Here is a 15,877-nt window from a genome sequence, read left to right as displayed (position 1 = left end):
AGACATGCTGCTCACCAAGACTCTCGTCTTGTTACAAAGAGTAAATGCTCAGAAAGTCCTTGCTGATCCATACCTACTTGCAGAATCTTGAACATGAGTACTTTCTAGGAATCTCTTTTCCACAAAACATTTCATATAACTCATTTAGGTTTTCTTTCAAAGTTCTACCTCACTGTGTGTTTTTTTTGTTTGTGTGACTTCTCTTTAAAAAGACAGGAGTTGCTCTTGTGCTGAGAGTGGATAAATGAACTTCTCTGAATGCTAATTATGTTAATGTACATTTTAAATTTTAAACAGGCCTTCCTCTGCTACTTAGCATATATCTGGCCTGTTACCTACCTCTACAAGCGTTGTGTCCATAAGAAAAGCAACCAGTTTTAATGTTAGATTGATCCAAATATTATCATGTTTACTTTGGATAAGGAGAGTGATCTAGGTCAACAGTCTCCAACCTTTTTGGCACCATGGACTGTTTTGTGGCAGACAATTTTTCCACGGACTGAGGTGGGCAGGATGGTGCCTAGATGATTCAAGCACGTTACCTGCAAGCTCACCTCTTGCTGTGTGGCCTGGTTCCTAACAGGCCTGGACCAGCACTGCTCTGTGACCTCAAGGTTGAAGAACCTTGGTCTAGGTAATTTTGATTTGCACTTCAAGAGCTTACTGTAAACCAGATACTTTTCCAAATGTTTCATAATTATTAGGTAATTTAAATATCAAAAAAAGCACACACACAACTTTATTGAGATATAATTCACATACCATAAGATTCACCCTTTAAAAGTATGCAATTCAGTGACTTTTACTATATTCACAGAATTGTGAAACCATCACCACTATTTAATTTTAGAACATGTTCATCCTCCCCAAAAGAAACCTCACACCTATTTGTAGTCACTCCCTGTCCTCTTGCCTCTCTACTTCTCCCTCTCCTTCTCCAGCCCAAGGAAATCAAGGAATCACTCATCTGCTTTCTGTCTCTACAGACTTGTCTATTCTGGGTATTTCATACATTGGAATCATATATGTGCCCTTTTTTGTCTGGCTTCTTTCACTTAGTTTAATGATTTCAAGGTTCATCATACTGTAGTATTTACCTTTATGTTTTGTTTTGTTTAACCAACCCCCTTCTCTAACTGCCTCATTTCAATATCTGTCTTTGAGCAAAAATTAAATTCTGAATATCCTAGAAGCCAAAGACAAAATGAAAAACACCATTATGTTACTAAGCTCTAGTTAGTCATAAAAGAAGTACAAAGTTCATCGAGAGCACAGGTATTCTCCTAGCACAGGTGTATTTTAAGGGGAAACATTGATGTAGTCCTTTAATTTCACCCTTTGGCTCTGTCTTCTGATTATTTAAGGTGTTTTTCTGGCTTTCTTAGTTATACTATTTTCAATTCCGCTTGGGTTAGGCACTGTGAGTAGTGTTGAGAGTGCAGACAGTACTACCTGTGGTGTCCTCAATGACTCTTCTCCTTCTGGGTGCAAGGGGAACTCTTATTTAATCTCTAGCAACATTATCATTTGACCTCCACTATTAGTTCCCAGGGTTTTTCTCCCATTCTTGATTACTATCTTAATTTCATCTGAAATTTTTGAAATATTTTTATACTGTTATTCCCAAAAGAGTCAAGCAATTTGCCAAATCTTATTTTAAAATAGGTCTCATATAACAAAAATTCTCTAGTAGATGGCAGAAAGGGCAGGAGCTATACCTCGGAAGAAATAAAATAAGTAATCTGCTGGTGTCTGCCCATGGGTTTGGGAAAAGGAAAGTTCTGACATATATGCTACACCATATAGACTCATATTTTTGTATCTGAGGTGCAGAGAATTAATTAAAATCATATTCCTGAAATACAGCAAGTTATTATCAGTTCATGCAAAGACCTACTTTGTTTTCATTTTCACCTTCATTTCTAATCCCCACTCACGCATACCTCCCTCAAATACATGTCTTCCTTATGTGTTTGATATGTCTTTAAGAGACATATCTTTTTGTATTATTTAGTGGTATTGGATGTGAATGAGTAATTATATAAACAATATTGTGCCATAAATCTTATCCCATTGCTATTTTTTAACTTACCACTAAACCTTCAAAACCTGTTCATGTTACTGGCTTTACGTTGAATGTATTGCTGTGGTAGTATATATCCACCACATTTCACTTTTGTTCCTCTAGCAATGGGCATCTGCTACAAACAGTGACATAGTCAACATTCTAATACTTGTCTCCTTAGAGACCTAAGGGAAAATTGATTTGGTCTATACGTACAGAAGAATTGGTGGGCCATAGGACCTACCTAAATACATTATTGTATTTATCCAGTGCCTCTTGTGCATTACCAAATTCCCTGCAGTCCCACCTGCTGCTCTAGCCATCTCTGCCAAGACCAGAACTAAGCAGGTGCACAGGCTGCAACCAGCGTGGTGCTGATGTGGTAGAGTAGGGCCTCACCCTACATTTCCTGTGTGGGGACTTCTTTAAGGCAAAGATATGGAACACAGGGAACCTGCTCAGCTCTCATGCCTGCACAATGAAATGGGGTCATGGGGAGAGGGGGTTGACAGTCACAAGGCTGCTCTTGACCTTTGGAGAATACAAGCCAAGGGATAAATACTTCCCCTTGTTCCCTTTTAGGTGACAGTTTTGAGACACAGTTCATAAGGCTCTTACCAAGATCCTTGTGGGATTGAGTACAAGTTGCCAGCATTTGATGCCACCTTAAAAATACTTCCTGTGCTAGTTTTCCCTTCTTCCCTATTTCAGTCCCCGAGTTCCTCATTCCTGCCGTTATTACTTCCCAAATGAACTACCTATATACAGGTCTTTGTCTCAGGCTCTGCTTCCAGAGCTTACGCAGTGTACGACATTATCCCTAAGTACTGCCAGATTGCTTTCCAAAGGATCTCAGCTCTGACTGGGATAGTTTGACCAATCTCCAGCTTGTGGGTCAGAAGAAACTGGGCCATTTCAAACTCCAGAAGGCCACCTTTGACAAGAGGCTTTGCCTTTACTTAGGAGACTGCTCCCTGTATAGGACCTTTCACTGGGGAACGGTGAATTTTCTTTTTATATTTGCTGCAGCTATTTCAAAGTGTGGTTGCAATATGTATATATGCCCTCATAATTATAAAATACTTTTCCCCAAAACTGACCTCCATCCTCTCTCATGATTCATGACTTCCAATGCATGGATGGTGCACTCATCCAGGACCGTGTACTGTAACAGGGTATTAATAAAATTTGCTTCTCCTTGCTTTTTAATGTGGAAATATCATAGAATTATATTTTCCTGTGAAGGGTATTGCTTGCAGTTTGTGTCCTGGAATATGCACTTGTTCTCTTGTCACATTGAATTTACTTTGGAAAAAATGGTTATTTTTTTGAAAGAATATATATTAATATTAATGCTGGTGTGTGGGTTGCATCAACATAAAAAAAGCACAGGTCATTACCACCTGGGAGCAAGGGATTGGAGGAATTTCCTTAAGGAAATAGGTGTTTTTTTCTTATTTTTGGAATAGCTTTTTAAATATCTCACTCTCCCCTTCTGCTCTTGATGTGTGAACAGGTGGTTAATACATACACCCCAGGAAAGAAGATTTGGCTTGAAGGTGTGGTAACCACCTCAGCTGGAGGCACAAACAACCTCTCAGATTCCTACGCTGCAGGATTCCTGTGAGTAACACTTGAAAGTTTATTCCCAGGCGCTTTGAGGAAAGGACAGTGAAACTGGGCAGTTGCTAAGTATTCGGCCCATGAGAGGGGGGAGTCCATTTCTTGTTGAAAATTCTTCATCCATTTATTTGTGAATGCATTTTACCATTAAAAAGACAGTGATTAGGGACTTTTTTAGATACTAAAATGTCAGACACAGGCATCAGAACAAGATAATAGCAGCAATAGTCATAAAAGTAATAAGAAGTTTATTTAATGTCACCAGTGCAAACTGTAGTGCTGACAACATACATTTTCTCATCTAATTTTCACCACAATCATGGGAGATAGGCTAGGTAAGGATAACACAGGGTTTTTGCCCTCCAAAATCTTAACATTGGAGGAAGGGAGACAAGGTAAATAAGTAAAGTCAGAGAAGATAAATGCCACAATGATAATAGTTTTAACTCTATAGTGCTTTCTATGTGCCAAGCACCATCTATAGTGCTTTATATGTAATTAAGAATTTAACAACCAGCAAAACAGATACTATTACTTTATAACAAGCCAGTGAAATAGATGCTATTATTAGTTAGTTGCAGAGACTGGACTGGAGCCCAGGCAGCAGGTTCCAGAGTCCAGCCTCCTTGCCACTACATCAGACTACCTTTCTTTCTGCTTCACAGGGTCTGTCTATACAGGAAAAGTGGTAGACATGCAAGGAATCAAGAATTCTCTCACTGAGAGGATCAGGAAATGCTTCATGGAAAGAGTGGCATTTGGGTGGGACCTAGAGCGATTACTCCACTTGCTGTTGGTGGAGATGGTGGAGATGGCACGGGGAGCATTCTCAACTGAAGGAATGGGGGAGGGAGAAGGATGAGTGTGACCAAAGCCTCAGCATCTGCAGGGATGGAGAAGGGCTGAGACTAGGGAGGAGGTCTACCATCAAATCATGGAGGGCTTTAAAAACCCAGCAGAGGAAATGCAGCCTTGTTCTGTACTCAGTGGCAAGCCAGTGAAGATTCCAGGGGGGTGGGGAGGGGGCTAGAGGGATGGCTACGAGAAACCATCTGACCTGTATTTTAAAATGTTGGCTTTGGCAACAGTACACTCAAGAGTTTGGAGAGGCAAGAGATGGGAAAATGAATTTGAAGGCTACTGCAGTTGTCTGAAGAACAATTTAAGCCAGAAGAATAAGGGCTTCTGACTGTCCTGTCAGTGTTATATAGCAAGGACAAACCACTCAGGACCACAAATTAACCTGGTCTAGTCTAGTCCCAAGATCCTGGCTTTTTGACTGAGCAAGATCCTCCTAAGAAGCTTCTTTGATATCTTTGTGGAGAACAAATCAGGCCAGTCAAGTAGATTGCCTTTACGGTGAAATCCCACAAGTGCAGATGAAGATAATGAGTCAATGCTGTTAATACACTGTGATACCTTGGGTCTTCCATCCATGTGTCCTTGGCCTCTAACATTGAGTGGCACAGAGCAGTTGTTAAGGAGCGTGGTTCAGATGAATGAAATGGAGTGAGTCATCATTTGCTACCCTGTTACTGACAGTCTTTTTTCCAAAATACACTCCCACTGGGTTTCCCTGGGAGCCCCGGGGACAAAGGTTACCGCAGTGGAATGGCTTTCACATAGCTACTGCAAAAGATCTCTGCTGCAGGGCCCAGCAAGCAACCCAGTTGCACTGAGTGTTTTTATGAGCATTGTCCCATTTGGGGGGTGATGTGAAAAGAGAAATACCACAGACCTTCATGGAGGGAGCTAGAGAGACACCTGTTTTCTCATGAGCACCATGAGGCCAAATATCTGTAGACCTCTCATCATTTTGCAGAACACAGATGAGTATAGTTGTTTAGATTTTAGTTTTAAGTCAGATACCCATTGCTTAGTTGGCACAGATCATGTGAAAAGTAGTTTATTCTGCTCCTGGTCTTCTTTCTTATGTTATTATCACCCATTTGCTCTTAACTCCACCGGCAGCTATCCAGCATTGTGCCCTTTGAGTTCACTTGTCTTCAAGGGCCATACATTGCTTCCTAGGAAAAAAAAAGTAAAGTATGATAGGAAGTTCCAGAAAGCAAGAAATTGGAAAGAAGGCATTTTTTAGCCTTTTTTCAATATATGGCATAACTATGAGCTTACTAGTACACATACCCATGAAATCATGAATCAGAATTCTTTACAGCCAAGTATTCCAGGGTAATTTTCCCATCAGCACTTTGCAATTCTTTGGTGCACTTCAATATACCCTTGGCATACTACTATGCCTCCAGCTTCTAGTAGTACCTGGCACATTGCAGATATTCAGTACACTTTGAGGGAATGGAAAATAATAGATATGGTAGCAACCTTGGTGGAAGATTTCAACCAGCTTACCACCTTCTCTGCTTGAGCAGAAAAGGGAGACTTGGAATATCATTCATTTCTCCTTCTCAGGGCTTGTTATTACAGGAAGATGACAATAACTTCACTACTAACCATCCATTCTGAAAAGCCTGGGGAAGCAGGAGTTCTGGTCATAGTCATTTTTGCACACTGCAAAGATGTGCATACCATATAGGATGTGGGTTCAGAGAGGAAGAAGCATATACTTCCCTTTCATGTTAGAGTTCCTTAAAAAACTCCCTATATACTAGCAAAAATAGCAGATTTACTAATTAACATTTATTTGTTAATTAATTATATATGTACACACGCACACACATACACACACACACACACAGTCTTTACAGATGATTGTGCTAGGCTCTGCAGAGGTGACAAATAGTAACTTGGTACCATTCCTATAAATGTGTATATATATATATACAGGCTATTTACATACCTGGAACATTTTATAAATGACTTACGTGGTCACACAAGCATTTTTTTTAACCTGTCCCCAATGCTGAGAACAAGGCCTAGCATTTACAGTTGATTGATTAATACTCTTGAACAAAGAATAAATGAATAAGCAGGGGTTTTTTATATATAAAAATACCAAAATATGGTCTCGTTTTGACCAGATGCTGTAAAGGGACTCACATACATGTGATTACATATTTACTCATCATTCTGTTTTTTCATTCTTCCAACAAGGAGAGAGATAAAAAGGAGAATAAGACACACTTCTTTTTATAGGTAAATACTTGTTAGATATAGACTATACTGTATTTGTGCTATTTTCTCATTCAAAGAACACTTTAGGAGGTATCTGCCCAAAATTCATGTTACAGTTCTACCACAAGACATTTAATACTGTGTCTCAAAGGAAAAGCTAAACCTGTTATCCTGATTGCACAAGGTTGCTAAATTAATAAAAATCTTAAAGCAAGTAGCTTAACCATGTGATATTCCAAAAATAATTTTAATTCCCTACATTGCAACTTTCCAATCAGAACAATAACAGAAAAAGTTCTATTATATTATTGTTACATTTTCTTTTTCATTTAAAACTTTTATTTCTGTGGTTTGTTTTGTTTTATGTTTGTAACTATAATTATAAGCAAATATTTTGCTAGTTTTTATAAGAATAAAATAATAATTTTCAATGTGAAAAATATTTGAAAATATTAATGATAGGTATTTATAATATAAAAATTAGCAATGTTCTTTATTGCAGTAAGGGAAAATCTTAATTCTATAGGTCACTAGTTTGGAGCTCCATATGGTTTGAGTTTGGGGAAATCATAACTATGCATAATTTGTCCCTAGTATGCTGAATGGTGATTCTTAAAGTTCCTTGAATCTAATTTGATCCAGATCAATTTCAACATAATAAAGAGGGTTGAGCATCTATAGTGTACTAGGAACTGTGGTGGGATGTTTTGGGTACAAAGCTAAGACATATGTCTGTTCCTGATGAGTTTATAACCGACTGGGAGACAGCAGAGAAGTAAGCAATTGATTATCATTTAACAGGCTGGCAAAGGGATGAATAAGAGTTTCATGAAGTACAGAGGAGGAAGGTATTACTGTTGCCTGGGGCAGAAGAAGTTAGAAGAAGGTGATGGTTAACTTGGAGATTAACAGATGGAGAGAAATTTGCTAGATGAGGTAGATTAGAGGAAGACAGAAAGTGAATACTGAGCAGAAGGTAAAATATATATAAAGCCTCAAGTAAACATGTGAAAGCATGGTATATCAGGGCAGCCAAGAGTAGTTTTATGTGGCTTAGAACCTAGGGAATATAATTTAGGGTGAGAAAAAGGGAAGGAAGAGGTGAAGATGAAGCTAGACACATATGCTCAGGAAAGATTGTGAAATGCCTTATCTTCTCTACTGAGAACACTGAAGTTCTTCTAACACATATATTATTACAATTCCCTAAGTTTCAAAAGTAGGAATACAAGGAGAAAAAGTAAATGAATTTATGAATGAATGAATGAACTGAATTTGTAAATAATGAAGGTGGAGTTAGCATGGGTGTTGGAAGAACCAAGAGAACAGTATTTTTGAAGGATGGCATGCCCTGGAAAGTAGGTATTTGGCATAATGGGGTATACAATGTGTTTGAGCAATGCAGGTCCTCCACAGTGACATATATGTGATAGCAGCCTACTCAAATCCCTGTATAGTTAGCTTCAGTGTCATGGACAATTATTATTGTATCGATTGCTGATGGCAATATATGAGCAATACAAATGATTGGACCACTCTTGCACAGGTCATAGAAGTGTTTGAGTTAGAGACACATGATGAAAGGTACATGTACAGTGATAGAATGTAAGCAGTTTAAGTGACAAAGTGTATAATGTGTGTGCTTCTGTGATTGTATATCCCATGGCCAGGGGCAATAATAAGGCTTACAAGTGGCTAGGGTGTTCATTTTATTTTTGAATATTACAGAAATAAGATATAAGTCATTATCAGCAAGCTATTTTATGATCAAGGGCAATTCATTTTATTCTCCTGGACTTCTGTTTCTTTTCCTACAAAATGAGAGGTTAGATTTGATAATCTCTAAAATCTCTTCCAGCTGTTTATTCAATGCTTAAAATAATCTTCTCCTTTAAAGTATGAGGTAAATTTGGTGGCGGGGGTTAGTGTGTTAGCCAGTCTCTGTAAAGCATATTATATGCCATTTTTAAATGTATTGATGTAGCTTTCTCCCCCTGCTTTTTAGATGGTTGAACACTTTAGGAATGCTGGCCAATCAGGGCATTGATGTTGTGATACGCCACTCATTTTTTGACCATGGATACAATCACCTCGTGGACCAGAATTTTAACCCATTACCAGTAAGTGTGAGATAAAGATTCCCAGCTCTTTTCCCATGTCATTCAGTTCTTTTGATCGTGCCTTGTTCCATGCTGAGAGAATTTTTCTTCTTCTGTTACTAGTTAATTTCATAAATTGGACAGAAGCATTCTTGACCCATTTTGCAGACTTTTGGCTTCACCACCCACTGCCTACACACACCTCTATATGGGCATGTATGCATACACACAATATATGCACATACATATATATGCATTTATATATAATATATTTATGTATTTATTTACTACTATATTTTAAGAGGCCTTGTGCAATTGAGATTCCACATCTACTTGTGGCCTGTTTGAACTCTGCTAGAGAGTGAATTTTTCCAGATTGTTTTCTTTAATGCTAATAGGAGACATTAGTTAATGTCAGATGTAGCATGTTGAAAGCAGATGGGAGAGTGCTGGCCAAGATCAGATACAGTAGGAACCCATCTCTTGGAGAGTGGCTGAAGAAGTTTATGTACAGTGAGATGTTGATCCCTGTGTGGCAATGAGGAGCCTTGCCGAGAGCAACGGTTTCCCTGGCAAAACAAAGGAAACAGAAAGCTAAACATGAACGGCTAAAGCAGAGATCTGGGTTTGTCCAGTGACAGACCTGTCAGAGAAATCCCACTTAATCCAGAAAAGCTGTGCTTATCAGAAATATTACATGGTCCATCCTTTTCACAGACGTCTTGGTCATGATGCAAGGTCAGACTCCTCTCATTAACCCTACAATGTCAGGTCTAGGACTTCTCTTCAAGATGATCCAGTTCTACCTCATGTAACAGAGGGACCAACAGCCCAGGGTAGGGGAAAATAGGGCAGGTAGAGCCAGCCTGAGAACCTGTGTCCCCTGTGCCCTGGCCCAGTGCTCTTTCTATAGAAGTACTGCTCCTCCGGGGTCCACAGTAAACAGTAAACAAACCCAATGGAACCAGTGAGTGTTTCTGCCGTTCGCTTCCCTCTGCCTATTCCCAGCCCTGAACCAGGAGGCCTCCGAGCCTAGAACCGAGAACAGCTTGGCACCCAACAGCACCATTTCCATGTCTCCAAACAATCCCTCTAGTCAGACTTCTGAATAATTACTGTATCAGTGATTGCCCATCACTTTAATTAAATCACAATACTAAAAGTGAATGGCACAGTTGCTTTTATTCACAGGGCCCAGATACCTCTCTCAAAATGTATTCAGGGGCTGGGTATGGAGGGGTGGAAAGGGAAATTTCAGTTTGGAACCATAGGGTTTTGTGTTTGTTTTGAGCACATAAACCTGTGGAGATAAACAAAATAAAAATTGGAAAAATATCTTAAACAGATATAATATCATGTGAAACTACTTAATCATCAGGTATTAAGGAGATTAGTAATAGATAAGCAGACCTTTAACTGATAGAACACTATAAGGGGGTTCAGCAAGGCTCCTTTACAGTACACACACAAGGAAGTCTTCTCTGAGGTGACATTTAAGCTTAAGATTCAAATGACAAGGAGCGAGCTATTCAGATTCAGCAGGATAGCTTCCAGGGAGAGGAAGAGGCTAGCGAAGGCTTCACAGCAGGCATGGTAGAGGGATCACAAGAACAGCAGACTGATGGGGGCCTAGCAGGGCAGCAAAGGCTGACTGGGCAGGAGGCCCGCGGAGTCAGCTCCCATAGGGCTCTCTGAGCGAAAAGGAGTTCAACTTTTACGGTAAGTAGTATGAAAAGACATTGGATGGTTTTATGCAGGGAAGTAACATTTTTAAAAGATCACCCTGGTGTAATTAATGCACCAAATGTATGTAATAATTTTTTTTAATAATGTGGATAATATTTAGTTTACAGACCACTTTCATATATGGTACATCAATAATGTTCTGAACACCCTGTCTTCCCTCTCTTTCCTTTTTCCTTTCTTTCCTTCTTGCTCTATTTCTTCCTTCGCTCATTCAAATTTTATTCACTCTTTTTATCATGTGCAATGGGCCACTGTGATGAATCAAAGAGACAAGGAACTCTTTTTTTTTTTTATTAATTTATTTACTTTTTAAATACATTTGTCTCTGCCTTCCCCCCACCTCTTTCCCTTGCCCCCTCCCTCTTTCCCTCCCTCAGCTCTTCCCCTTCGGTTTTGTCCAGAGTCCTTGCTATATGTTCCTTGATTTTCCCCTTCCCTTCCCTTTCCCTGCCCCCCGCTTCCCTCTTGTCTCTGTTGATTTCTTTTCCTTTCAGTGTTGCTGGTCATATTTTCCTTGCTTCTTTGCATTGTTGGTTAGGTTCCGCTTATAGGTGAGATCATATGGTATTTGTCTTTCGCCCCCTGGCTTATTTCGCTTAGCATGATGCTCTCCAGTTCCATCCATGCTGTCGCAAAGTTTAGTACTTCTTTTTTTCTTTCTGCTGCGTAGTATTCCATTGTGTATATGTACCATCACTTTTTGATCCAATCATCTACTGATGGGCATTTAGGTTGCTTCCAACACTTGGCTATTGTAAATTGTGCTGCTATGAACATTGGAGTGCATAGGTTCTTTTGTATTGGCGTTTTGGTGTTCTCAGGGTATAGTCCCAGCAGGGGAAAAGGCAGTTCCATTTTCAGCTTTCTGAGGAAATTCCACACTGCTTTCCATAGTGGCTGCACCAGTCTGCATTCCCACCAACAGTGTACTAGGGTTCCTTTTTCTCCACAGCCTCGCCAGCACCTGTTGTTTGTGGATCTGTTTATGACGGCCATTCTGACCGGTGTGAGGTGGTACCTCATGGTGGTTTTGATCTGCATTTCTCTGATGGCTCGTGATGCCGAGCATTCTTTCAAATGCTTCTGGGCCCTCTGTATCTCCTCCTTAGAAAAGCATCTGCCCAGGTCCTTTGCCCATTTTTTGATTGGATCGTTTGTCTTCTTGGAGTAGAGTCGAGTGAGTTCTTTGTATATCTTGGAGATCAAACCTCTATCTGATGTATCATTAGCAAATATATTTTCCCATACGGTTGGCTCCCTTTTCATTTTGCAGATGTTTTCTTTAGCCGTGCGGAAGCTTCTTATTTTGATGAGGTCCCACTTGTTTATTCTTTCCTTTATGTCCCTTGCTTTAGGAGACATATCAGTGAAAAAATTGCTGCATGGGATATCTGAGAGTTTCCTGCCAATGTTCTCCTCGAGGACTTTGATGGTGTTGCGACTTATATTTAAGTCTTTTATCCATCTTGAGTTTATTTTTGTGTATGGTGTCAGCTGATGATCCAATTTCAATTTTTTGCATGTAGCCGTCCAGCTCTCCCAACACCATTTGTTGAAGAGGCTGTTATTGCTCCATTTTATGCTTCTGCCCCCTTTGTCGAATATTAGATGTCCATAGAGACCTGGGTTTATTTCTGGGCTTTCTATTCTGTTCCACTGGTCTATGGGTCAGTTCTTGTGCCAGTACCAGATTGTTTTGAGTATGGTGGCTTTGTAGTAGAGTTTGATGTCCGGTATTGTGATCCCTCCTACTTTGTGTTTCTTTCTCAAAATTGCTGCGGGTATTCAGGGTCGTTTATGGTTCCATATAAATTTTTGAAATGTCTGTTCTATTTCTGTGAAATACGTCATTGGTATCTTAATAGGGATTGCGTTGAATCTATAAATTGCTTTTGGTAGTATGGACATTTTGAGGATATTAATTCTTCCAATCCATGAGCACAGTATATGCTTCCATTTATTTGTGTCTTCCTTAATTTCTTTTTTCAATGTTGTATAGTTTTCTGCTTACAAGTCTTTTGTGTCTTTGGTTAAATTTATCCCTAGGTACTTTATCTTTTTTCATGGTATATCGAATGGTATATTTTTTCTGATTTCTTCTTCTTCTATTGCATTGCTGGTGTACAAAAACGCCTTTGATTTCTGAATGTTGACTTTGTATCCTGCTGTTTTGCCAAATTCAGTTATTAGGTTGAGGAGTTTTTTGGTAGAGTCTACAGGGTTCTCTATGTACACTATCATGTCATCTGCAAACAATGATAGTTTTACTTCCTCCTTTCCTATTTGGATGCCTTTTGTCTCTTTCTCTTGTCTGACCACTGTGGCTAGGACTTCCAATATGATGTTGAAAAGAAGTGGTGAGAGCGGACATCCTTGTCGTGTTCCCTATCTTAGTGGGAAAGCTTTCAGTTTTTGCCCATTGAGTATGATATTGGCTATAGGTTTTTCATATATGGCCTTTATTACGTTGAGGAATGCCCCATTTATTCCCATTTTGCTGAGTGTTTTGATCATAAATGGGTGCTGTACCTTGTCAAATGCTTTTTCTGCATCGATCGAGATGATCATGTGGTTTTTGTCTTTTCTTTTATTTATGTGATGTATCATGTTTACTGATTTGTGTATATTGAACCATCCCTGCATCCCTGGGATGAATCCCACTTGATCGTGATGGATAATCTTTTGAATGTATTGCTGGATGCAGTTTGCCAATATTTTGTTCAGGATTTTAGCATCTATGTTCATCAGCGAAATTGGCCTGTCATTTTCTTTCTTTGTAGGGTCTTTATCTGGTTTTGGGATCAGGGTGATGCTGGCCTCATAGAAGGAGTCTGGGAGTCTTCCCTCCTCTTGGATTATTTGGAATAGTCTGAGAAGGACAGGGGTTAGCTCTTCCTTAAATGTTTTGTAAAATTTTCCTGGGAAACCGTCTGGCCCTGGGCTTTTGTGTGCTGGGAGTTTCTTGATGACTGCTTCAATTTCCCCAGCTGTTAGTGGTCTGTTCAAGCTTTCTGTTTCTTCCTCCTTCAGTGTTGGAAGATTATACTTTTCTAAAAATTTGTCCATTTCATCAAGATTTTCAAATTTCTTGGCATATAATTGTTCATAATAGTTTCTGATGATCATTTGTATTTCTGTGGTATCAGTTGTTATTTCTCCTCTTTCATTTCTGATATTATTAATTTGGGTCCTCTCCCTTTTTTTTTTGATGAGTCTGCTTAAAGGCTTGTCAACTTTATTAATCTTTTCAAAGAACCAGCTTCTGGATTGGTTGATCCTCTGAATTGTTCTTTTTGTCTCTAGAGACAAGGAACTCTTGAAGCTTATAACATAGTGAGGCATACTGAGAAAATGGAAAATAAATAAACATGCAGATAAAATAGTTACACTGTCATAATTGCTCTGAAGGTAGTCTGATAAGTATGACTATATTTATTTTGCTAAAGAGAAACTAAGGTTATTAAGTGACTTATCTAAGGTCAGAAAAGTAGAAGAGCAGGAACTCTCAGGGTTCCTCGCTTCCAAATCCTATTTTTAACTCACGCTGCACTATTTCATGCAGTTCTCTCTGTTGAGTCTGCAGTATGGTTTTAGGTCAATGTTTGCCTCGGATTTGGGTCTGGAGATGGATATAGGCATTTTAAGGGACTTGAGAAAAGAAAACCTAGACTACAAAAAGATGGTCTTTGGGTGACTTAGATAGACTTGATTTCTAGAACTGGACAAACCTGAATTCCAGAGCAGGGCCATGTACCAGTTAAAGATGCAAATCTTCCTGGCGTGGTTTTCTCAAATGAACATTGCTGCAAGTGACTTCCTTTGAAAGCATGGCACAAGAGACCTGGGTTGGTAAGTGGTGGTAGCAGAGCTCGCGGAAGTTCATAGGAAGCTAAAACAAATCCCACTGATTTAGCACAAATGAGCTGGACAGCTGTTTTTCTGGAAACACACCAAGCTCCAATAAAGAAACTGTATGTAAAAACAGTTAAAAAGGTAGCAGCCTTTCTTTTTATCTTTGCACTAATAAATTCTTCACCTTATAAGCAGAGAACTTGGCAGCTGGGAGAGTGTGTCCTAAGTCCCCTGGAAAGAATTTCCTATACGGGATCAGGGCACCAATCTGACAGTCCTTGCCAGCAACCCCCTGGAATGTGTAATGGAGATACACCTGGGAATTGTATGGGATGCCACTTCAGAGAGTTGTACAGCTGATAACCAAACACTGCCAATAAAAACTTGCAGATTTTATATTGTGATTAAATCTTCAAGAGAATTTGTTAAGAGCTTAGGGGATTACTGAGTAGTGTTTTGGTTGCCTCCCAGAAAAATCAGTATTTTCTATTCCAGCTCCTTCAAACCTAGCTCAGTACATTTCAGGAAAGGTTTTTATTAGAAAATGCCATTTTGTTTTTGTTTTGTTAATGTTCTAGAATAAATTTTTTAAAAGTTAGGATCATGGCCTAATGGCTCCTCAACCCATATCTTGTATTACCCTTCACGGACTCAGTCTGCTTTGACCCCAGTCTGTAGAATTCCAGCCCAGCTCTGACAAGGCCATTTCAATAGCACCATTCCAGTCTAAGGTAAGAGAGAAAGCTTGTCTTCAGAAAAGGTCATTTTCGATGATATCCATGTTCTTTATGGTTCTTCCTCCAGAGAAGTGCCAACTCTCCTCCTATTGGGAGATTTTCCTTCTCCTGGGAAGAGAACATTTAGTTCAGCAGTGCTTCATCAGTCAACTCCCACCCTTTTCCCCTGACCCCCGTGCCATTGGGAAAGAGGGAACGCGTGAGCCTCCGCAGCCAGTCAGCCAGTCATGGGCTCCCTTGGGAGTAAGTGATGTTCATGCATAAGAGATCTGCACATTCAGTGGACATAGTCCAGACCCCACCAGTTGTGGACATTCTCCTAAGAGAGGGTTTGGGAATTTAGCTTGTTGCTTTTTTTTTAGAGCTTGATTTACAGAACTCTCAGGGAAAGGACTGGTGAATTACTATTCAGCATCTTCCTAACTCCCACTCCAGCCTAGCAAATATAATTCAATTACAAAAACATTAACACTTCAAGTGTGTCTAGTTCTGTGCTAGGTATTCTGGGGACATGCAGATAAATAAGATACTGTTCCCTCATCCACAAAGCTAACAATCTGGTGTGTGTTTGTATTTGAGGGATTACAATTTAGTCCTCTATTTAGAAAAAAATAGAAAACTAGTTTATATTGGGTTGCCTTTTCTATATTGAGCATAGTGGTGGA

The 15,877-nt window shown here is 39.5% G+C and overlaps 1 protein-coding gene across 3 annotated transcripts in view; it reads left to right on the top strand.

Annotated features, from left to right (window-relative positions):
- HPSE2 (heparanase 2 (inactive)) overlaps positions 1-15,877 on the top strand; it is a 650,239-nt gene that overhangs the window by 512,477 nt on the left and 121,885 nt on the right. For all 3 annotated transcript variants that reach the window (XM_054581334.1, XM_054581333.1, XM_054581332.1), the window contains 2 exons: positions 3,582-3,688; positions 8,784-8,898. In XM_054581334.1, the coding sequence (XP_054437309.1) occupies positions 3,582-3,688; positions 8,784-8,898 (222 nt within the window). The remainder of the gene's footprint in view (positions 1-3,581; positions 3,689-8,783; positions 8,899-15,877) is intronic.

Source organism: Pteronotus mesoamericanus, unplaced genomic scaffold (genome assembly GCF_021234165.1).
Source record: "Pteronotus mesoamericanus isolate MK-2021 breed Mesoamerican mustached bat unplaced genomic scaffold, CSHL_Meso_final contig_657, whole genome shotgun sequence".
In the NCBI taxonomy this organism is placed as follows: domain Eukaryota; kingdom Metazoa; phylum Chordata; class Mammalia; order Chiroptera; family Mormoopidae; genus Pteronotus; species Pteronotus mesoamericanus.
The sequence above is the reverse complement of the archived record's forward strand: the minus strand, read 5'-3'. Positions and strand labels throughout refer to the sequence as shown.